This window comes from Poecilia reticulata, linkage group LG20 (genome assembly GCF_000633615.1).
Source record: "Poecilia reticulata strain Guanapo linkage group LG20, Guppy_female_1.0+MT, whole genome shotgun sequence".
Lineage (NCBI taxonomy): Eukaryota > Metazoa > Chordata > Actinopteri > Cyprinodontiformes > Poeciliidae > Poecilia > Poecilia reticulata.
The window spans coordinates 7083352-7107772 of NC_024350.1; the positions used below are offsets into that span (position 1 = coordinate 7083352).

Consider the following 24421-nt stretch of genomic DNA (forward strand, 5'->3'; position numbering starts at 1 on the left):
GGCTGTCCTTCTTTCATTGGAAAACGATAAACATAAATCTGTAGAATGTGTCCGTGTGATATAAACTCCGTAGTGGAAGGGGGGGAGGGATAGAAGGTGTAGGAAGAGATCTGCTTTTGTTTTACCCAGTCAGGAGAATTAGGAGGCCGGAGTTCTTTGGAATTTGCTGACATTTGATGTGGGAAGGTGAAGAGAGAGAGAGGGAGAAAAGATCCTACCTTCAAAAGTCTTTTCAAGTCGGCAAAGACGGACTTTAAAATCTGCGCCACAGGTAAGGAACTGCCGCTTTTAGAAATCGAGGTAAGGATGTAAGCGTTTGTGTGGAGCCCCCTCAGCAGAACACAGGGATTTCTGCTAGGGCAGGACATCTTCAACTAATTAAGGAAGCAATTAAGATTCAAATCTTTGCTTAGAGGAGGACACAAAGTTGGCTATGCTTTCAAATAGGCAAAGTAAAAATCCCCCCCAACCCCTATTCACGAGAGAGGCAAATTAAACCATTCACGTCCTTTACTTTTAGTGATGTGTGCTGAGACTTCACACAGGATATCTGTGATAATGAGCAGGGCAGCATTACAAGCTGTGTTTCCATTACAAATAAGCACAAAACTTTGTATTCTGCTAAAGTCAAAGAAACAATTTTCCAATTGAGGCGTTTCAATTAAATAAGAAATGCAATAAAAATCACACGCGTATACATTTGTTAATGCGATAAGTCATTAAAACTCAGGGCACGAATGTAAACATGAGATATATAGATAATCCAACACTGCACTAGTGCTCATCATCAGCCATCAGAGGAGACACTGGAGACTTGATGAGGCATTGGAGGGACAGGCCTTTTACAGAAGAGTAATTTATTCTACACTTTCCAATGCTAAGCTCAACTTTTGATGAAGTTTTGTCTGATGCCAGCTGTGCTTTGTCCAAGGATGCCAATGTCAACAAATGGGCATGTTTTGATTGGCATACCTTTAGCCTGGCCATTACCTTCCTACATAATTCTGCTCAATTCCCATCTTCCTTTAAAGTTCTCTGTCTGGGATTTCTCCCATTGAGCTGGATTCCTCAGGTAGAATATCTACTTGGTAGATCAGAAAACAGAAGAAGCTGTGAACGATGATGTAATTTTCTTTTTGTTTTGAGATATTTAGTGTTAAAAGATGCATCAAGTCAGCAAAAAGGTCAGAGTCAGGTTAGTGTTCACTGACCTTTTCCCACTATAACGCTTGAACTGTTGGCTTTTTATAGATTTTGACGTCTACTTGAAGAGAAGATTTTCTTTTGTGACCATCTGAAATTAGCAGTGTAAAAATCCCGTCTTAAACACTGCATTTTAGGTTACAGTACAACGTCATCACATTAGCCAAATCACATCCTCTTTGTTCCCCTCTCATTCTGGAAAGGGTTACTCTCCATGTTTCCTGTGTAATTCCCAGAGCGCCAGCAACATTCTGATTGCTTTCTTGATGTTAAACATTCCCAGGCTCCTATAACCTTTCAGCTCGCCTCCTCCATCCAAGACCCGTCCCAGGTGAATGAGTGGGCGAATCGCCGTTTTTAAGGATAAAATCTTCATTTTTTCCCCCCTCTTTACTCACGGGGGGGAGGGGGTGTTGGGAGAAAAGTGTACGGAGGAGCACGGAGCCGTGCGATGGGAAAGTATTCCTGCGTTGCATTCCATTTAGTTGTTGTAAGACTGTGGGAAAGCATATTTTCCCAACCATGGTTCACTTAGGATTGTGTTTTCTTGTGATTCGAGCTGAAGGTTGGGTTGTGAAAAAGCATAGCGTCTCCATCTTCCTGGCGAACGTGTCTCCTACTCAGTCACGTACATCCCCACCTCTCTGACATCTGATCGACAGCTGAGTTATGTTCTCCGGGCTGAGTCAGCGCAGGGTCCACGGCGCTCGTAAAGCAGGCAGGGACCCAGGTTGCGCTGCTATATCTGTGTGGAAGGCTGGATTGTGGATGTGACCCCGGAGCAGAGCCGGGACCCACGCGGACTATATTTAGCCCGGCGATGATCATGCTAATTGCCCTCCCAGGCCTAATCATTTCCAGGCTCTGCAGCTCACAAACGACTGGAGGGGAGGCCAAACGCCCACTAACCTCGTGTTACGGGGCCGTCGGCATCAATGGGGCTGTCAGAGCGCGCCGCAGACAAGACAAATTAGCACATTACGCTTCCTCCTCTTATACTCCCAGATATCCTCTAAGCGGATTGGACTGAAGCGTCCAGCATTTCTGTCTGCCTCGTTGTATTAATGGAATATTTTGTACTGCTAATGTAAAACGTCTTGGCAGCATCTTCTGTGAGTGACATTGCAAGGCAGAAGCCTCTCTTATGACTAATAAATCCCTCCTACAGCCAGCTTAGCTCCTCGGCGTATGGAAAGCACCAGCACCTCCACCCTCATGACTCCATCCAACCACCCACTGCATCCATTCCTGTTCGATTCAACTTGCACCACTTCCTCTGTGGTTCCTGTCCTAAGATATGAGGGTTGAGGGGTGAACAGGTTGGTTTGTGCCCACTTCACAAGCTTCCTTCCTCAGTTGGTTCCCCAAGGGAGAGATGCTCATGATCCACCAGCAGTGATGATGTCACACTATGATAGGTTAACACTGATGGGTGGCACATTTACAGCCTGGATTCCACCAGTTGCTTTGAACTTGGAAAGAATAGGAAAAAAATCACCTAGAGGAAAAAATCTGCTTCAAAATCTGAGTAGATCTAGATTCATTCTCCAAACTATCGGTGATGTTTTCGGCAGCATTTCAGTTCAAATTCGAGCTCATGACCATATTCGCCATTGAGCTAAATCACATTTGGAGGCAAACTGTCTCCTGCCAAAGACGCTCATTGTGGTTGTAAATTCAAGCTAGCTGGGATTATCTGTTTCTCCTTCACAGTTTAACTCTTGAAGCCACTTAAGCTGTAAAAACAAATCCAACACATCGGGTTTGACATAAGTTATGTGTTAGACATTAGGACGAACGTTCAGGTTATTCTCTAACCTGAGAGAAATATCAACAAGTGATTCAACCCGCCATGTGTGGGTTTAAGCAGATTATAAAGTAGCTGAGTCAAGGGAGTTCAGTGAAAATCTCCCATTTGTATCTTAAAAGCAGCGGGCTGCTTCATCGCAAGGTGAACTCTGAGCCAGAGAGGAAAGAGGAGAAAGAAAAAGTGAACTGTGTTTGTCAGCTTTTTAAACCCTGAAATTGATTCTTTCTCTCTGCTCTTCATTCCACTGACAGCCTAATCCCTTTCTCCTGTTTCTTTCTGTTATAAATAGAGGTTGCTTTTTTTTTTCTTTTTGCCTGAGCAACACTTTGTTCTGCTTCTCAAAATTAGCCCTCATGATGAGTCTGCTCTCTCAGCAATCAATTCGCTACGCTGCGTCCCTCCAGAAAGGTTACCTGTGGCAGCGCAACTCCGGTTTTGCTTCTCCTGCCAGTTCTTATTCTGCTAATTAAATAAATGGATCTGTCTGGAGAGGTGGCTATAAAAACTGTCGAAAATTCTGATGCTGGATTGTTGCTCAATTTCAAGGCATTTGTCAAAGGGAGGGAAAGGGGCGCGCATGGATGAGGGGTTAGCGTCAAGCCTCAGGGCTAGTTTAATAATATTATTAGATATTTGCTTATTTATGAGGCTCTAAGTGATTCATGCTCAGCTCAGGCGATCCATCACAGAGGAGCTGGTTAGGTGTAGCGTACTGCAGTGACGTGGCTCGGAAATGCAGTGTTGATCATCAAGTTCGCTTGTGATCAGTCACTCAGATCAGGAAGCTGCTGGACAAATCTGGTGATTCGGCTACTTTTATTATTTTCCAGTGTGCGAGTTTCAGTGAACGTCGGCTGTTTTTCATCGCAGCAGGTTGGCCTGATTTCGCCTCCAACCTGCCTCATGCTGTAGCGCTTGCTAACAAGCTCAGCATGCCTGGAATGAACAAGATCAACTGTGTGCGACCACATCTGAAGGTAGAAGTGTTAATAGCGCTGCTTAAAGCAGAAGGTAGTGCAGCGAACTTCGGAAGTCTTCCGACTACCTCACCAGTTTCAGTACCCTAGTTTTGATGCTCTCTTTCACTGTGAGATGCTCAGATCATCTTTAGATGGCTGAACTCTCCTTCAAGCTTTAGGATGTTGTTGATGACTTTTAACAACAAACAATCCCTGATTTCCCAGCTGTTCATGCTTTAATATGTAGAGGTAAGACCTCAGTGTTTAACTCCTCTGTGTGTAACTCAAAGCGTCGCTATGATTACCTCCCAGGAGAGAACGCCTGAATATTAATGTCATATGCTGAGTAATCTTAAATCGAGCCACATCAGCCTTTGTTGAAGTACGGCCATTTTTAATACACCTGAGAGGTTTCCTTCTGTCTCTGAGTTATCCAGCTCGTGCTGGAAGTTCTTGTTGGGGAATCAAATACATGCATGCACACATTACTGATACATTGCAATAAAATATTGATTCTCATTTCATTTATCCCATGTTTTCATTAAGGTTAGAGCAGCACAATATGTTAATCTCAGTCTTCAATACAGTATCATATATAATGGACTGTTGGATGCAATGTTGTGGTGAGTATAACATTTCATCTGCAATGCATTAAATCATTGCTTGCCAATCATGCAGTGAACCTCCAGTATTTGCAGGGATTATGTACCACAGCTGCTAAATCGCTCAAATCATCTAATACTTGAGACCCTCTCTAAAAACGCTTATAACTGCCAATTTTAATAGATTAAATGCCAAATATACATTAATATGCACACCTACTGGAAAAAGTCTTAGCACTGTGATAGAAGCTAACATCTACAGTCTTCCTTATATCCACTTTTGGTTGCATAACATCAATAAATGATACTAAACATTTAAAAGGTATGATTAAATGTAAGCATCAATCGCTGTTTAACTGTAAAATTGCACTGCTTAAGAAATTGTTGTGGCAGTAAATGTCACAAAAATTGTGAAGAAAATTTAAAGCCCTTATAATCCATCCCTACTACAGCCCACACCAGACTGGAAACACTCTACAACAGCCAGAGTTTTGGGTAGGAATGCAAATAGTTAATTGATAACTTGCATTCCTAGTTTTAGGGATACTCAAACGGAGCCAACTAACCAAATAATTAGAAAATTCATAGAGTCCCTATCCAATCTTATAGTTTCTCCTAATGCTATCCCGTTGGTTGCCTTGTCTGTTCAAAGAAGTCTCTCCAGATAGATGCTTAAAGTCTCCAAACACTCACCATCCTACATCATGGAAGTTTGTAACACTGTGGTGGACACACTGTGTGGACCACACCCTTGTGGTCCTTGATGACCCAGTAATTGCTTAACAGCATTTAAAGCTTCTCACGACATTGTTATGGTATTCACTGGTAAATGAAAGGAGCCATCAACATAGTCACTCCTGTGAGTTAACTGGTGACTCCACCCCTAGACATCCAGTGAACAACAATCTTATGGCATCAACTTTTCAGCCCAACTTGGCATGCTTGGAACCCCGGTGAAGTAGGTGCTAAATGAGGGCTGGTACTATGTGTTCTCCTTTACAATGGAGAAGTTGAGTCAGGCTGAGTAGGTACTACTGGAAAAAGGTAATAATACCGTAACAAATTTTGATAATATTTTTTTTTCCATTATTTCATATAAGGAGTGGATATTTATTTAGTGATTAACAAACTATTACTGCTATTTCTTTGTGACATTAGCTTAAGGTGTCTCATCTTCATTTTATAGTCGGAACTCAACTTAATCTTCTGAATCCTCTTTTTAATGTGCAGATTTAGATTCCCCTGTCTGCAGGAAGTAATCTCCAACATGTATCTTTGCTTCTGGATAATAATGGAGAGAAATGAAATGCATGTATTTTTATCACACCACCTTGTTTTTTTTTGTTCTGGCAACCAGGCAGATTTACTGTGCGTTGCCAAGATGAGGGGTCTCTGGTTGCCCTGATAGCATTTGTTCCCTTGAGGCCCCCCAGCTTGATGTGGATAAGAACACCAGCCTCATCCAGAGTCAGATCTCTGGCCAGTTTGAAATGATCCTGTGTTTCAGCAGCCAGGACCTGGTTCGGATATAAAGATCCACTTGCATTTGATTGAATGAGGAGCTCATCGGATGCGTAATATAGCTTTGATAGCGGAGCGCCCGTTCCTTCTTGCGTGAGTCCGACTCTGCTGGCACACATCGGCTGCCTGGATGTACCCTCAGAGAACGAGCCCACCTTTCTGTTCTCCTCCCCCCCCACCATTCCTTTCCTTTCTCCTTCTCTTCCCTCAGATTTATCTTTCTTCTCCTCCGTCTCCCCTCCCCAACACCTCGTCAGATCCGTGGGGTTAGATCTTTATCGCTTTTCTGCGAGTCCTGCGAGGGGAACCTTGAGGGTCTCAGTGGGATCAATTTAAAAGGGAAGTGCTTGTCTCTTACTCCTCTCCTTGGCCCTCTCGGCTGATTGGGTCCGCTCGCCAGGAACTCACAGGCTTTTGATCTCAATCACCCCCGTCACCGCCTCCACCCCTGCTCAAAGTTTTTGTTGGAGCTCGGCTCTTGAAAAAAAAATAAAAGAAAGAATCTGTTCCACTTTCTGAGAAATCTGGGCCCCATTCCTTTTTTTCCCTTCACCTGTGTTGAGTGGAGGCGCCGTTTTGTAAACCCACTGGGTGGTACTAACAACCCATGGCGTGATTGACTTTGCTTTGAAGATGCAAGAGCGATCTATTTCTCCAGGTAAAGGTAGACTGAGGAGGACCTATGCTCCTCAGGCGGCTCACTTGAACAACTAGTGGGAAGTTGCTGGAAGCAGCAATGTATTATTCACTCTTTCCCTGGTTGGTTGTTCACTCTGTGTGGGGAACGGCCGTCTCTGTTACAAAGAGAAGAAAAAGTACAAGGTGGGGCCTGCGAGCGTTCCCATGCTGGGCTGCATTGAAGTCGTTCCTCTCCTTGTACAACTTGAACAGTGACCCTGTAGCCAAGGGGGTACCTACAACTACAAAATCATCCAAGCTGTGCCTGTCCAACTTTCTTAGACAAATCTAGCAAGAATTCCTTTCATAAGAACACAGGTTAGTTTCATCTTGCAATCATTTCTTTTGGTTTTCTTAAAATAGCTTGCCAAAGCAATAAACCCACTACAGCTCAACAAAATGAATGAAATTACACGCTCAGCTTTTCAGTCCTGTTGTCAGTTCTGGCAAAAACCTCTTGAATTGTACTCTTCTTAGCTGTATTTATGAAAGGTGTGCTACTTTGTACTCCTGACACGTTACTTTTTTAAAGCAAAAATGTCATATTAATTCCACTATGTTGGAGTAATTTTCTTCAGATTAAAATGTTTATATTTTACATAGTAGCTTCATGTTTAGATTCTGTTTCATTTATGTCTGAAAATGTCAGTCAAACGTAAAATCCTGAAAATTAATAATGAAAAAAAAAACAAGATTAAAATTAAGTTTTGGACCTTGACTTTAGACAGCTCACTTTAACTTTAGTTTACATGTGTTTGTAAAGGAAGACATTTTGTAGGTCTAGACCGGAAAGTAATCATGTTGTCCAAGCTTAAGTGAAGAGTTCTTCTGACATTTAAGGTTAGAGCAGCTTGTAGTCACAGTGAAGCAGTAGCTGGCATGAAGCGTCATTTTCTTTGCTCATATGATGTAAACGCATGTAATAAAAATATTTGCTAATTTGTAGTTTTTCTGGACGTTGGATGTTTTTCTAACATAATGGTGGAGAAGCCCCGCTGCTCTGTTGGAATGTATACACTTTAGTGTAGGTGTTTAGCTTTATGGTTGTTGACCGGATAAGAACCTTGGACAGTCTGAGATACACAGATTGTTTTTTCACTGCATTTTAGGGGTGAATGTTGATGGAACTGAACAGAAATCAAACTTCAGTCAAAGTTAAATAATTTCTTTCTACTTAAATGTGTTCTTTAGTAAAATTATCACATTGTTCTGTTGTGCTGTCAAAGGAAGCTCTCTTGGTTGACCTGTTGAGTTCAGAGATGACTCCCCACAGGGACTTTCCTATTTTATAAATGATAAAACTGTGCTATTAATAGCTTAGAAAGAGTTGTGCAATACTTCCAACCTTGTTTAGTTTTCACTTCAACAAGTGAAATTTCCTCTATATTATACCTCGTGACAAAGGTGGCTGGCAGAGGTCAGGTTAGGGCAGCAAAAGGTCTCCCTCTGGGTCTGCCACCCTCCTGCTCCTTGTCCTCCCCCCTCCTCTGTCTCCTGCAAGGTCACCAGAGGTCACATCAAAGTTTTTCTTGTCCTTCCTCACTGACCTCTCATCTTTTAGGGGGGAAAAACACCCATCAAGAGTCTGAATTAAAATTCCAGGTAAACTTAGCCAAACTGGGCTTCAGGTTTCTGACTGCATAGAGAAGGAACCTAAAAGTTCAAAGAGTGCTCAACTTTCACTTTCTTGTGTAGAAAAAGCAGCACCCTGAATTTCCAGGGCCTTTGGGTCCCTCAATGATGACATCATTTGTGTGCTTGTGCACTAATTGAGGTTTAATACTGGAGTAGAGTGAGCAGGGCTGTAATTTTCCTGCCCTGGCCTGGAATAGAGACGAGTGCTTTTCATGTGGTCTAGGCTAATTTAGGCTGCAGTGCTGCAACTGTGGAACACCTCATACTTTAGTCCCTCACAGGCTGCCAAGAAATAAAAGAAATATGGAAAATCAGCCTGTTTATAAGGTAATGTCAAAGACTTGGCACTACCTGCACTTCTACCGATGGCAGAACTGACTTGAAACGGTGAGGTTGAAGTCCGTAAACCCCAAATGGGACTTAAGATGGGTTGACATTTGTTCAAAAAACAAAAATATACAGAAAGAAGAGTTAAAAACTGTATTAATTATAGAGTTTAGCTATGCTAACAAAGCTTTTAAATACAGTTCAAACATCAGATAATGAGCTGCATTCATCAGTTAATTTTGCTCAGTTTGAAAAGGGAAACATTTATGTAATGACATTTTGAATGTCTTTGAAACCTACATTGATATTTGTTCTTTTACCAAGACAAACACTCAAATCCATAACCAGACCTCTGACTGTTCTTTATACCGCCATGTCAGACCTTGTGTCAACATTAGGTCTTTTTGAAGTGGAAAGCCTTAATCATGTGTAATCACCAACATCTCTAGGTTGTGACTAACTGCAAAGGGGAGAACTAGTGGCAGGGTAGGAGACACCTTCAAAACCTGCAGAGACACTCAGTATGATAGTTTTAGGTAAAACTAATACTTCATCAAACAAAAGTCTGAGTGTTGACAAAATCAACTTCATGTGGTCCATGCTGACTAACAGAAAAGTCACACACCCAGGAGCTCTAGTCAGATTTGGGTATAAATTTGTAGATTGGTTGACCAGAGATGGGTATGTAAACAATGTGATTTACTGGCAGGTCTGGAACCAACGTCAAAAGGGCAACATGAGCCGAGGGATGTGTTACAGACAGTTACCAGAGCATCCAAAAGTCAGTTAAAACACTCGCTGAAGGTCTCCAGACATGGAAGGATGCTTCATATGTGCAACAGACAACATTAGTAGCTCTTGGTTAATTTTTAATGGGGGTAGGAGGGCAGGTGTCACAATTCTGGTATATATAAATCCAGATGGTCGTATGGTGCAATTCTCAATGTGTGGGGTCTACAGATGTCACAGTAGCATGATGCATGTTGGACAAGACGCAGACCACACAAATGCCTTGTTTCCCCAGAGTGGTACGGCATGAGTCGTAATGCTATCTTGTCAATTTTAATTGCAAAAGCGGCTCATACAACCGACCTGAACCACATTTTTTCTCTGCACCTTTCAGTTGTATGTTTATAGGACAATAGTTCAACACGGTTAGGACGGAGATACTGGCATCACACAACCAGTAGCTCAGTGCAATAACCTTACTTCTTGTGCTTTTTGCACCATTTCATCTTTTTGTAGTTTTAGTTGTTTTACCTTTTACTGGCACAAGATGGCTATTTGTTGTTTTCACGCAAGGCAGCAAACTAACATGGAGCTGACTTTTTCAGCAAATAATAGGAAGGATGAATGTATTCCAGCAAAGTTGCCCTTGTTTTATCTTTTTGAGCAGTCAACCTCTGTTTGAAGTTATGGTACATTTGGAAATGTTGGTAACCTATTGGAGAGCTCAAAGTTTAGAGATCTACATTCTCCATAAAATGAATCGATGTTTACTGTGGAAGTTTTGCTAATGCCTAATATGGGAGTGCATGCATACCAGCTCTATTTTGGTTCAGTTTAATCAAACTCTTTAATTTCCCTAGAAAGTCCAGTTTGTTTGAAAGGTGCTGATGTGTAACTGAACTTTTAATGCGAGCTGAAGATTTGTTGACACTTGCTAAAAAAAAGCGAACTCTGGTCCGCCTAAAATCCCCCGTCACCATTTGGTTGAAGTGAACTCTGGTGCAGATTGAATTCAAATGTGAATGCCAAATGGACTACAACACAGGCCATTCTGGGTAAATACAACTAAAACATAAGTGTGTGACACTACTCCATTTTTGGTTGTATTTTTCAAATACGGAAGTTGCTCTCATGTCTTCTTCCTGATTTCCTCCAGTAGAAACTAGTGGTTTTTGGTGCAGCGCCCCCACGGACGAGGAGGGGAACAGGTTGCTCAAAGAATTTACTTCATTTGACAAAGTACAATGTGGAAGTGAAACACACCAGCTATATAGCAAATGTTGCAATTTTGGTTCCCAATCAAACCTAGTCTACTGGTGTGAAAACACCTGCAGGAATCGCTGCATCTGTATATATATTTCATAACATCACTGCGTTTCCATTAACCTTAAAATTGCGCAAATTAGAATTATGAAAATGGAGATACAGCAATATTGAAGAAAAAAAAGCCTCATGTTCTTCTATAAAATATTTTGCGGCACGTTAAAATTAGCGTATTTTGCAAAACAGCGATGCAAACACTTTTTTTCATCACGAGTCATCGGATGTTACAACTGGTGGTAAAGACAATGAAGACATCAAGAAGTGGTTGGAGAATGATGATGTGATGTGTTTTTTCTAAAGATGTGCCGATCAGATTTTTTCCTGCCGATACCGATTACATTTTTTTTTTTTTTATCATAAACGCTACCGGTTACATTATGTGGAAAAGGAACCATGAATTCACCTTAATTTAGACAAAAACTTGTTTTTAATAACTTTTTCCAAGAAGAAACTAAACAACACAGGCATTGTGCAAATTGTTCTGCTATCAATAATACTATCTTTAACAGACTGATAACATATGAAGGCTCTGAAGAGGCTAAATAATGCAAAGAGCCAAAATAAAACCTCTCAACATTGCCAAAAAAATTCAAGTATAAAACTTAGCATTCAAAGACAAATGCGGGTTCCATTACAGTAAACAATCCTGAGTTACTGAATGAAAACTTCCTGATAGCATGGCGGCTAGCTGATTACTGCTAGTTCTGAGTGGCTGTTTCTGACTGAGCGGAGTAATTATGCAGAGCAGGGAGGAGATCGATTATTTTTTTTAGAGATTATCTGTCTCATGTTGGGACAGCGAAAGTTTTAATACGTATGTAAAATTAATTTTTTGAAGTTAGATGCTGCAGCTTTAAGCGAAGGTTCGGTGTGAGAGTCACTACCAAGTGGAGCAGAAGCGGCGCTCCGCCTATCAAATATTACTACCTGTAGCACTTAGCAGCGGTTCAACAGCGAGAACAGAACCAGCGTCTTACATCGCAGCTCGAAGACTTAAATAATTTTGCGGGTTATTTGTTTAGCTTTCTGACCGTCATGCTAATCCGGGTGAGTGTTTGTAGCTGTACGCTGCTTTACCTGCTATCTGATCCTCCGTATGTCTTTTTTATTGCAGTGAGCCTCGATGTAGCCAAACTCCGTCAAGTATGGCATGGTTTTTATGTTGTATTAGCTTCATTGTGTTGATGCATTTTGACGTGCTTCAATTTTCCGCCGCAACACGCAAACGTCCCCATTCACTCAGTGCGTTATAGTTCCACATTGCTTAGGATTTGTTGCTGCGTGTTTGCGCAGTGTGAAGGAAAGAGGAGACCAGCTGCACAGGCAGGCTGTGAAATGAGATGCAGGTGATCGGTATCGGCAACAAGAGCCAATGATCGCCGTTCACAGATCATGCACTTTTTCACAAAAATCGGCCTTATTATGATCGGTGACCGATCGATCGGCACACCTCTAGTTTTTTCTTAACTTATCGCTTAACTTATTCAAACTTATTCACATGTAATTTTAATTGCATTTCTTATTTAATGGAAACACGGCAATTGCAAGATTGTGTTTTTTTGACATTAGTGGCATATTGACAAAGATTTACACATATTTGTAATTGAATAACAGCTACTGATTAGCTCTCAGATATGTTATTACAGTCACCAACCAAAATAAGCAGCAAATGTCATTGTCAGTTGGGTACCAGTGCCCCTGTAACCTACAGTATCTGTTGTGTGTGATTTCTTTTTTTTGTAGAAAGTGTCTGCTGACTAACCTTTAGCACATGCGTGCCCTCACACGCACACACACACACACACATCCTGTTGTACCACTCAGGGCCTGGCTGGCCTCTGCCTGGGCCTGTTAACTCCAATTCAGGCAGTAGAAACTGGTAATGAATCCTGTCAGGATTGACATAACAACCTGCTCACCACTGGTCCCTGCAGTCGGACTCTTTCTGGAGTCGTCTCTGTTCTTCCTACTGAAATCAACAGTTAGGATTAGCTTGGGATTCACAGCAAAACTGTATGGCCTCAAAGTTAAAGTATGAAAGATTATGTTTACTTTTAATGCTGGCATATACAAGCAGACTTTTTCTTATTCTACTTTGAAGTCTTTTTTTTCATCTTTCTTCAGTGTCAAGGGGTATTATAAGTTAAGCTTTTTTTGAGGGCAGTTTAGGTGGGATGTGTGAATGCACACTATGATAATTATGCTGGAATAAGACTTTTTGTACTCCTTAAGTATGTGTAAAAATGCATCTTTCTTCTTTTTAGCTATGCCATGAGACGGATCTGGCATAAACTGCTGTGCCCTGTTCTGCATTTAACTAGGAGACTAATATTTGTTAAGCAGGAGTTGAGCGTTTTTTCCCCATTTGTTCCCATCATGTCTCGTTATTATCAGCATGTTTAAAGTGGATGACTTGCTGTGTTTTCTCATTTGAATTTGTGGATCTGGATAAAAAGAAAACACCCCGTCACAGTCGTGCATCACATGGCCTGAGCTTCTATTTCTCAATAATTCATCCAGACAACTAGAATGATAGTTCTATGAATATGCACTAAAATTCCTTTCCTGTGCTCTTTCTCTTTAGGTTTGTACAATTTTTGTGTGTATTTGAATGTGTGCATGTGAACAAATATACAGCTGTGTGTACGCAGCTCTTTTCCGCCAGAAACAAAGGAGGTGTCAGGGCGAATTAGCCCCCTCCCCACACACACACGCACACACACGCGCGCACGCACACAACTGAACGCCAACAGGGCTTAGGGATGCACTACAGGTTCTGCTGAGTCGCGCATGAGCCGCGGTGTCTGCCTCTTCGTCTCTGCTCCCCCCTCTTCCTCCTCCACTCCTGAGTTGCTCTAACAAGGTTGTTGGAAGAGGATAAGGCGTGTTAAATGAATAATTTACACAGAAGAGCGCTCCTTATTTATTTAATACAGCTGAATGTGACTGAGTGGGCAGCATGCGTCCCCAACTGCAGAGACGCTGTTGGCTAAACGAGCTCTCACTCAGCTTAATGGAGGGCCAAGGCGACAGGCATTTAGAGCGAGTAAGGGGCTGCAACGGAGAGTTTGTTCTGTGCATCTCTGAGTGTTTGCATTCTCAAAACGGGCCACGCAGAGCTGAGCTAGTGTGTAAAACCACAGAGCTGCTGTCTGTTGTATTCTCAGGGTCAATACACCATGCCTTCAAAGAGCCCAGGTCAGATTAGAGCTCGAGATGCAACCGATATTTATGCCTGTATCGGTCCCGATATTGAAAAAAATTCTAGATCGGCTATCGGTGATTTGAAAGGTTTATTGCAGTTTATTTTACAATGTTTTACCGAGATAGTCAAACTGGTGTTTTTGTCAATTTCAGTTTTTTTTTTTTATCATTTATTTTCCATTTTCTGTTCTACTCCTAACTGCAATGACTGAATTGGTTAAAGTTGTTGTTTTTATATGTTTGACCAAACTTGTGAAGCTATTGGTGTATTTAAGTGTGCTGTACTGGTGCAGAGTTGTCAAGTTAATTTGTAATTCATTACATTTTTCTCTGTGTTTTTAAAAAAAAGAAACATTTTAAGTTGATCCAGCAATGTTTTTTTGCATCAGATCGGTATTGGTCGATACTAAACCTCAGATATCGGTGTAGGAAGTAAAAAAAGTGGATCGGTGCATCCCTGTTTAGAGCCTCTCCCCAATCTGAAAATACTTCCTGAAATGTATGGGGTAGCTTAATGCCTATAAATCTTTTTTTGTCCTACTATATGAGGCTCTTAAGCAATCACGACTTGAGTTGTAAAAAATGGAAGAACATCTTTAAAATTCAAGGGTTTTACCTGTTTAAATATATGTTTAATAAGTTATTACATGAAGGAGTCTGTGGTTTGTGGTTTTGTTTACTTGAGGTTAGATTAATTTTAGAACCTAGTATGGAAGAGACATAAAACAATAAATAAAAACCCTGCCCACTTTTGTTTTCTTTGACTACGTAAATACAACACTGTCAGTTATTCTGTTCATGTACATAAAGTAACATTTATTGATGAAAACTCACACATGGGTAAATAAATTGACTACTATAAGCAATGTAGCCAAAAGAAACAACAACAGAATAATGTGACTCGTTATGTGGTTGGATCAGCGGAAGGCTTGGATCTGAAGTTCAAACCTTTCAGATGGTCCCCATTCCATCTAAATAACACAAATTACAATTGGAAAATTGTTGTTCCTTTCAAGATGCTGATTTTGGGATTTGTTCATCATGTTCACAAATAGTACTGTCTTTAAGATATTTTTTACAATTTGAAAAGAAAAGTCCACGTTCATAAATAAAGTGACATGATGCATACATGCTTCACGGATAAAATAACTGGAGTTTAGCCTATCAAAATACAACGAAAAAGTCACAAACATAGGTTGAAATCATATTTTCAAACATGCATTTAGCCCTCTAACTCCAGTCAGGTCTATAAATATAACTAATCAGTTGCCTCCAATTCTTGTGTCCATAAAAAAAGAAAAAGAAACTGTCGTGCAAAAACAAAAAAATGGGGCAATTTCACAGAGAAACTAAAGATAAATAGACTGCCTTTGTTGCATCACTTTGACATAATTAGCCTCTTAATGCGACCTTCCAAGGATAAAGCCCCAGAACTTATACTCACCCTTCAAATAATTAACCTCAGCTAGTTTCTTTAGCTCTACGTAACAGTTTGATTAAAAACGAAAGCGAACAGTGATTGTAAGCTAGGCTTTCACTGTAGCCTGTTTTAGCTAAATAAGATATACATTGGACGTATATCTACTGTACTTCACAACTGTGTTTTTGCCCACTGTGCTACGTGACAAATTCAGGTGAAAATTTTGCTTTTAGTTTAAAACTATTTTGACACCAGTTTCAGGGCTTCACTTTGGTGCTACTTATTATTATTATTATTTTTTTAAATTTATTTTTTTAATAACTTGCTAACCTTGTTTTGTGTGTTACCAGGGGGAGTGTGGTGAGTGGGGGACAGGACCACTACCAGGGCGCCACCCAGAGAGAGGAGGGCAGGGGCAGCACCTGAGGAAGGAAGAGTCTTTCACCTGGTAAATGCTTTGCTTAATATACTTGGAGTTGTTCATCTTACTTATACTGGTTGTATGAATCCTCTATGTTTTTCTGTAAGACTGAAATGTGACATGTCAATGACCATATGATCTAGATGTGCTATTGTGCAAAATTCATGCATAAGATTTTTTTCCCAATAGAAATTAAGATCATCATCCAGAAAAAGTCCTTCCCATTCTGTCTCTGCCATCTTCCTGCTGTGGACAGAGGTAGCCCCTCTCAGCAGGAGCCATCCTTCGCCACAGCTTCTGTGTGTTCCCCAAGAGAATAAAGTCCACAGCTCACATTGACCTCATTATAAAAATAGCTCATCTATCCAGCAATCCCAGTTTCCTTTTTCTCCTCAGCCTTGAATATGGGACTGATCCATCCTACCTACTGCTCCCTTGTCTCTCTATCAGTGTTTTCATCAGACTTAACATGAGATTAAATCTTATGCAAGTGCTTGTAATAGTAAAATGTCTCCTAACCCTGCCATGCCCAATCTGGCCTTAATCTGTGATGCCTTTTAATCATGAAGACCTCTGCGCTACAATTCAGATTGTTTGCTTGATCTGTTCCCATTGTCTCCTGGTTAAAGAGCTAGTGTTATTTTTTTTTTCTTTTTGAAAATGGAAGCTAACCGTTTCTGTCATATTAAGCAGTGTTCATGTCTGTTTAATTTAACAAAAGCTTCAGTGGTCGTTCTTATTCACAGCTGGCTTCTTTTGTTCCAGATTCTATTCGCTACTGTTTAAATGACTCACCAAAGATGACAAAGCAGGATGCTTGATTATAGAATTTAGTAAAGAATGAGAAAAGTTGGCCAAAAACTTGAGGCTATTTAATTTGTTCAAAGTTAACAACATTGTTACTGATACCAAAATTGCAAAATTTCTTCCAGTTTCACCTGGTGCGTCTCGCTTTCACATTCCACTGTGTCAAATGAACCAAACCTTTTTAGCAACCTGTTGTCCTCTTTGACTGTGATGGTGCTGCACCAAGAACTCACGCAAAGGAAACACGCAACCTCTGAAGAAGACACTGAAAGCAACATCCTTCTTCACAAAATGTAAACAAAAATGGAGTAGTGTCAAATTTTAGTGGTTGTGGGATTTCATTTTTCATCTTTGGGAAAAAACCACAAGGCATTTCTCCCGCTAGGCCTATACTTGTGTGTGTTTTTGGTAGCATTTACCCAGAATGCCCTGCGTTTTCGTCCACTTCCTACTTTTCTAGGGTTTCCGGTCCACTTGCGTTCACATATGCATTCAAACTGCACCAGAGTTCACTGAAACCGGAATAAGACTTAGGTTTGTAGGCCGACCACAGCTTGCTTTTTTTGGTCCGCATCAGAGTTCAATTATGCATTCACACCTCCCCAAACAAACTTTCTAGAGGAACAAACTGGAGTTCCATTAAATCAGACCTAACAGGGCTAGTGTGAATACACCCTGAAATACTTTTAAACCCTCGTCTTCTTTTGATTAACTCAATGTTGTCTTAGTCCTGTTAGCTGAAAGTTTTGTTATACGTCCACTCATTTGGGCAGTAGGCTTCATAGGCAGCACTCATGGTAGAAAAGATTGAACGTTTCCATTCACTTCTGACAAAATACCAAAAGGATTTTAAAAATGAAAACCACATTTTTTGTGTCTTGTAACACATCCCCCATTCCAAGACCCATTTAGAGAACCAAGCAAACATATTTGTTCCTTAAGCTGTCTTTAAATATTTATCTTGCACAATGTTGTCAAAGTTACCAGCAAGTGTGAGCAGACGTGTTTGTTCCCATCTTTCCTCTGCCTCATCTGTTTATCCAGCACCTAATTCGACTGGAAGCGGTCATTTCCTGTTTATTGGGAACAAGCTGGTTTGCATTGACCTGCTTTTAGATGCCCATGGTTCACCTTAACAGCAGAAGAACTGTTGGATTCATCTGCATAATCGTTTGATCTTGACAGAGCTGGCGTCATTACGAACATTTTCACACTGCTCAGTGTTCGATAACAGTACGGTGCTACCTGTGTTCTGAAGTTTGGGGTGAGACCAGGGCCACTCTTGCCTGTCCTTCACCGCTCAGTTGCTTTGTGTGCGTCTGTGTTGCCTTGCCCTCTTGGGGCAACATTCCCCTCACCTGCACCCCCTCTTATCTCATCTCTTCTCCTCCCCAACTTTGCTGTTTATCCGTCTCAGGGCTCATCACGTCCCTGAACCAGCTCTAATTAGCATCCCACACAACACTGTTTATTTACCCAGGTACCTTCAGACGTGGAGGGAGGTGAGAATGAAAGAGCTGAGGGGGAAAAATGGAGAGGGAGAAAGCTGGAAGGAGAGAGGGCTGGGAACAGGAAGAGAGGGAGAAACTGTGCAGACAATCAAAGAGCTGTGAGACTCCCTCATTCCGGATGAAGGGTGTAATGATGGTTAGAAAGACATGATGCTCAGTCGAGAAAGTGAGAGACGGATAAGTTTCCCGCCTCCCCATACCTCCCCTCTGCCTTTTCCAGCGTTTCATCTGAGACGCAGAGTGCCTAAAATTAGCAATTTGGCAGCTTCCTTCCTTTCTTCCTCCCTTCCTTCCGGGGAAGCCATTAACGTTCTTCCATTACATCGAGAAATCTTTAAGGTGGGACTGGGAGTGTAGGTGTTTTCTTAGAGTTCCTGTTGGAGTTGGAGCAAAATCCACCTCAGTGTTTGTGTAGGAGAGAAAATTCTTTAAAAAAAAAAAAACACTCTTGAGCTTAACATCACATCAGCCACTCTGACGGTTCTCTCTGTAGTTCGCTAGAGTCCAAAAGCCATCCTTTCTGAGCTGATGGATGCCAGTTACTGTTTCTCATCTGTGCTTGAATTTCTTTACTTTATTCATCCCAAAGTGAAATTAAATGTTGTTGTAATTCATATCATTCCAAAATTCTTCAGAGTCCTTGTGAATGGTGATGCTGTGAGCAGGAAGGCTATCTGGTAACAGTCTGTCTTGCAAAAATGCGAAAAAGGCTCTTACCAAAGACGCTGTTGGTGGAAGACAGTCCCATGAGTGTCATGACATGCCAACAGCTCAAGATCAAGGCAACAGAGATGATACTCCACAGTAACATTCTGGAAGACATTGGTTGTTGGCAAGCTCTGCTAATCTATCTCATTTTCTTTTGCCGCTCCTCTTTAAATCTCTGTCTGGCTGTTTGGTTTGAAACTCGGACAGAGAAACGCTGGAGTAGGGGATATAACTCTTGTCCATTAGGATTGATGGAAGAGATGTTTCTGCTCTGCAGCACAATTGTAGAATTCAAGTGATTCTTGATTCTGCAAGTCCACCTTTAATCAGGCTCAGGCTTTCAGGTCTGGAGCCTGGTTTACATTGGATCAGGTTAGTCTGAATAGCTTTTTTCTTCCTAATAAATAAAACTCATTTGAGAACTGCCTTTAGAATAGAGTTTGTTTGATCTGCAAGGCATTTTAAGTGGCAAAACGGAACAAATATCTTCTCAGCTCTGGATATTGACAATAGAACCTTTTGATATCAAAGATTTTGTAATTTCATAAATATTGAGTTTGCCTTTTGGATATAAAAAAAAGACGTGTCTCTTTTATCTGGTGTCTGGTTTTACCCCTGCCTACAATTCCCTTCAAACTGAGGTAATTATTTTGTGATCCATTGCCTTCAAAATCTTGTTTGCTTCCTGCTTTATTTTCTAATTCTCCCTCCTTTTTTTAGTCTTGTGTATTATCTCCTTCCGCTTTTAAGATGACATCCTACCCAATCTGGGCTCAGTCCATTTGTTGTTCATTTTCTGTTTCTGTGCCATCAGGCGGGATGGACCTGTCGTCATATCCTGCATCTTTCCTGTTGCACAAAGGACTAAATGACAACCTGCCCATCAGTGAGTTTAATTTTTCTCAGACAGGCCTTCTCCTTGATGCGCTTTTCAGGTTGATAGTTTGAATTCAAGGTGCACAGGTTGCAGTTTTCTGACCAATTAAATATATGCGCTTCCTGATGCCTGCTCAGTTTAACTTCTTGGAATTTCCTATTCCTTTCTCCTATTCCGCCCCTCTTCCATTTTGTGCTGCGACTCTTTAGTGCTGTTTGACCTATTCAGTGGAGTCCAAATGTCACCGTCAAGGGAAAGGTCAGGTAAAGGTTTAGCACCGAGCTAAGTCTGAATGGCTAATACAGTCCTGGCTGCCTGAGGGCGTGGTAGTCGAGGGGGTTGGGGCAAGTTGATACTTGAGACCTTGAACACACACCTCTCCATGCTTACACACACTCAAACACACCGCTGTCACCTCCGCTCCAGTTCAATGCCACTCTGCTCCGAGCCAGCAGCCATGTCACGTTGGCGCACGCAACTCTGCCTGCATTCGCTCGGATGATTGGGAACTTTACAGCTTCCCCTGGAATGACACATGCCCTTAACACGCCTCCCGTTGGACGCCGGGTCAGAGGTCATCATTCGTCAGAGGTTTATAGCATCCTGCCTGCAAATGGCAAGGTCCGATTTGACATCGGTGCTAAAGCGTCCACTTCAAAATGTGTGCTCATGGAGTTTTCTGTCCTGCCTAAAAATACTTGTCACAATAAATGTGAAGACGAGTGCAATCATTTCCCCGTTTTGGTATCCTGGCCCGGTCCCATTTTTGTGTTTCTGTATAAAAAAATCGCAGGTCAGCTGTGGGATTTCTGTATCGATTAATCAGCTTCCTCATGCAGGGGGGAGCAGCTGGATTCTAATTGGAATGGATTTCTCCACTGCATTGATTTGCTCAGGTGACAGTAGATGACATGCAGCAGTGCGTGTTTGCGTGTGTACCTGGTTTTTGTTGCCTCTTTAGGATGTTTTTTGATATAATCTCCTAGAATGTCGGGGGTTTAAGGGGACCAAAAGGGTGAAATGCAATTTTTGGGTTAGGGTTAGACATGCACTCATGAATGGACGTCTGGATTAGGAGAAAAATGCAAACTTGCTTGTGGCTATGAGGGTTTTTTGTTCTTCCTCCAAATACCATATGGTGCGCTAATGTCCTTCCTGCAACACCTTTCACTGCTTGTTGTTGGGTGAAAAAGGTAAAACGGAGCAGATGGATGTTACTGAATTGCCTGGCATTGATGTGTGTGTGCCTGTCTTTTAACGCATTCAGTTGGCCCAGTGATGAAACCAGGACCTCTGCAAAACACTGATTTAATTTTCCCCATGACCGCTTTTAAATCCACACCCTGCACTGCTACACAAAACACACACACCCAACCTTCCTTATACTTCTATCCATCTGAGGACTTTGTAATAATTTTCATTCATTTTAGTAACTACATTTATGCCTAGCCCAGCCATTTTTACCCATATTTAGTGATATATTACTAACCCACACCTTACCCAAAACTTTAATTCACGCCACATCTCTAAACCTAACTAGTAGAATGAATTAGAAGTGAGAAAAAAGTGAGGGAAATGTCCACACTGTAACAAATGACCTCCCTTTGTTGGTGGAAATGGTGAAACTAGTCCTCTAAATATAGTGCATACGCACGCGCGCGCACACACACAACAACCCACCCATGCACATACACACACATACACACACACAGGTATGTTTTTCTGTTTTTACTAGGACTTTTCATTGACTTCCTTTTATTTCTACAGCTTGACTCTTACCCTACACCTAACCATTACCTCTACATGCAAAACCCTAAATCTAACCTAAACTCAATTCACATCTTAGTCCTACACCTAACCCCTAAAATAGATGATCCTCATCCTCATTTTACTCATCTGGCCTCTCTTTCCTAATCCGACATTCTGCTTCTACGTCTTTAGGTGTTTGTTTGAGGGAAGAGTAGGAGGGTGGTAAAAGATGGCCGCTGGACATGGCTTCTCACAGCTGGCTGGTCCCAACCACCCTCCCCTCCACTTCCCCCATGATCTTCCCTCTTATCTAGCCCAGATCCTGGCCTTTCATCTGGGATAGAACCTGGGGGGCGCTTGGCTTCTGCTGGGGTTTTCAGCTCTTTCTCCTGCATACACACCAATACACTTCATTCCAGACCCCCTCGATCCCCCGGCTCTATCTGGGAGTCCCAGATGAGCTTTGCTCTCACCTACATGAAAGATAACAAGCCCTACACGACTGTTCTTTCTCTCTGCTTAGTTTTCCTCAAAACACTTCTAATCAGACTTTTCAAATCTGCAGCACAAAAAGGCAAAGAAGCTATGGCATTTGTTTTCTACTGTTTAACACAGAAATTACTTTAAGCTTAAACTCTGTTTTTGATGTTGCGTATTTGGGTCCTGGCTGCTTTCAGGATAAACAGAGGGAGAAGTAAATAGTTTGACCCTGCAGATTATTGAGTATTAGTGAGACGAAGTGGAAAGTGAATTCATCATAGACCCAAAACGAGTCCTCCGCATGCTGTAAAGTCTCAGAAAGGCTCGTTCAGCCGCACTAAATTGCATTACCGGCTAACAATTGGACCGTTGTTTTAGCTGATCAGCCCATTAGGCTAGGCTTGTCCAACTCTTCATGTGACCCAGGTCCAGGTTGAAATTGGTGTTTTTGTCCGTTTATGACATGCCATTCCATTCTGCTCCAGGTGGATCCCTGGTCTGCCCTCTGCTCAACCCTGGCCCGTTTCCAGCCTAAACAACAGATCCTCACCTCTCACCCTGCTGCCTTTACCTGATAATATGTCTCTGTGGATCAGCCCTCACGGTCTCTCCCCTCTCTTCCTTCAGTAACCCTCTCTCTGGCTCCGACCTCTGACCTTGGGCATAACAGACCATTTGGCGTTTCGAATCGAGCAGCAGATTGAGTAGCATCTGTGACCTCTATGTGCCATTCTCTCCTAGCCATACCGTGTTATTATTTTTATTAGGTGAGGCTTCTCAAATCTATGGAATATTTTAAGCTTCTGTACGGGTCAAGGCTTGTACAATGAAATGGCTAATTTGATCAAAAAGGTTGCTATGAAACAATTAAATTAAGCTCGAGAAAAATTTCCTAGTTCTTGTCTTTTTGGCACACGGTACATTCCTTAATTGGTAGTAAATTGAATTGACTGGATATGATTCGGTGAGCACACAGATGTGTCTCTGTTGATCTTCGAGGTCAAACTGTGTTGAGGAATGTGTGCTGGCCAGGGTTTCGGAACGTCTCCAAACATCTCAAAGTGTTGTAAACAGACAGCGGTCAGTTGATTTACCTTTGAGGTCTGGAAGCGAAGAGAAGAACCAGCCACCCGGCCCGGGTACAAGGGCAAACGTAAAAGGAAACACTCCTCTCTGCTACTCACATCTTTCTTATTGTGTCATTGTGAACTTGGTCATATTTTCACTACCTTTATATCAGCAATGAGAGCAAACTCTTGTCTGTCAATCCTCTTGCCTCATGTCTCTCCTTTGGTTAACCACAAGATGGAGAAACTTATTAAAATTCTCATTAGGCTAATGGAAGCACATAATAAGAAGAGCAACCCACATTATCAGTCAAAGTCTAAACAGAGTGGACATAATGGTTGCCTGGTGCCCAGACTGCCTGTTTTTAAAATGTAATACTGCTTGATGATTGATCCGTTCAGGGAAGTGAACAACTTGATGGAGCCTGAAGCAGTGCGGTCACCGACTGCACCAGCACACTTTCTGAGATTCTGCTGGAAGAAGGTAAAGGTTATTCCAGAAAACACCTCTTCATGCCAGGCCTGAGACGTATTCAGACCATCAAGGTGGGATCTGTGAAACAACTGAAGCAGTACTTGATGTTCTGTTCATCAAGTACATCAAAATATGTTTCTGGAAGTTGAGTAATTGTGAATGTCTTCTGCATTAACAATCACATCCACAAAATTCTGACCAATCACACAATATTTTTTTCCATCCACAGGATGGCAAAAAGTTCACAAGGAGAATTGTGACAAGAAGGGGTGGATGACATGAGGCTAAGAACAAAATGATGCAATTTTCATCTTACAACTGAGACACGGAATTTATTTTGGCAAATCAACCCGACCATGCAGAGCCCTTGCAAGCAGTAGATCTGATCTGCCTCCACATACTTTAACAAAGGTGCCTCTTGACAAAAACAACTGCACTATGGAGGTGTGATCAATTTTAGAACTGCTAAACAAAGTAGAGGCAGTTTCATTATTCTCAAGTCTGCTTATTGGCTCAATGGTGGTATACAACTAGTTAGCAGCTGGTTGACCATTTCTGAGATCAATTGTCATAGTAAAAAAAAAACTGGTTTCGTCTTTTGAAGGGTGGCAAAAAGTTCACAAGGGGAATTATGAACATTTTGAAAATGTGACTGAAAGGGACTGTTTTATTTTCTGAGCAAAAGAAATAAGAGATTGCCTGTCTCCAGTAGTCATTGGGAAGGAGATGAAATACCGTATTTTCCGCACTATAAGGCGCACCTAAAAACCTTCAATTTCCTCAAAAGCCGACAGTGCGCCTTATAATTCGGTGCGCCCTATATACAGTGGGGCAAAAAAGTATTTAGTCAGCCACCAATTGTGCAAGTTCTCCCACTTAAAAAGATGATAGAGGCCTGTAATTTTCATCATAGAT

The 24421-nt window shown here is 41.6% G+C and overlaps 1 protein-coding gene across 2 annotated transcripts in view; it reads left to right on the forward strand.

The window, feature by feature from the left end:
- Window positions 1-24421, forward strand: part of znf438 (zinc finger protein 438) — a 47729-nt gene that overhangs the window by 12370 nt on the left and 10938 nt on the right. Inside the window, exons 2-3 of one of the 2 annotated variants that reach the window (XM_008438427.2) lie at window positions 15762-15859; window positions 19673-19744. In XM_008438427.2, coding sequence (XP_008436649.1) covers window positions 19727-19744 — 18 coding nt within the window. In that variant the 5' untranslated portion in view covers window positions 15762-15859; window positions 19673-19726. The remainder of the gene's footprint in view (window positions 1-15761; window positions 15860-19672; window positions 19745-24421) is intronic. The other variant, XM_008438428.2, reaches the window with a different exon arrangement.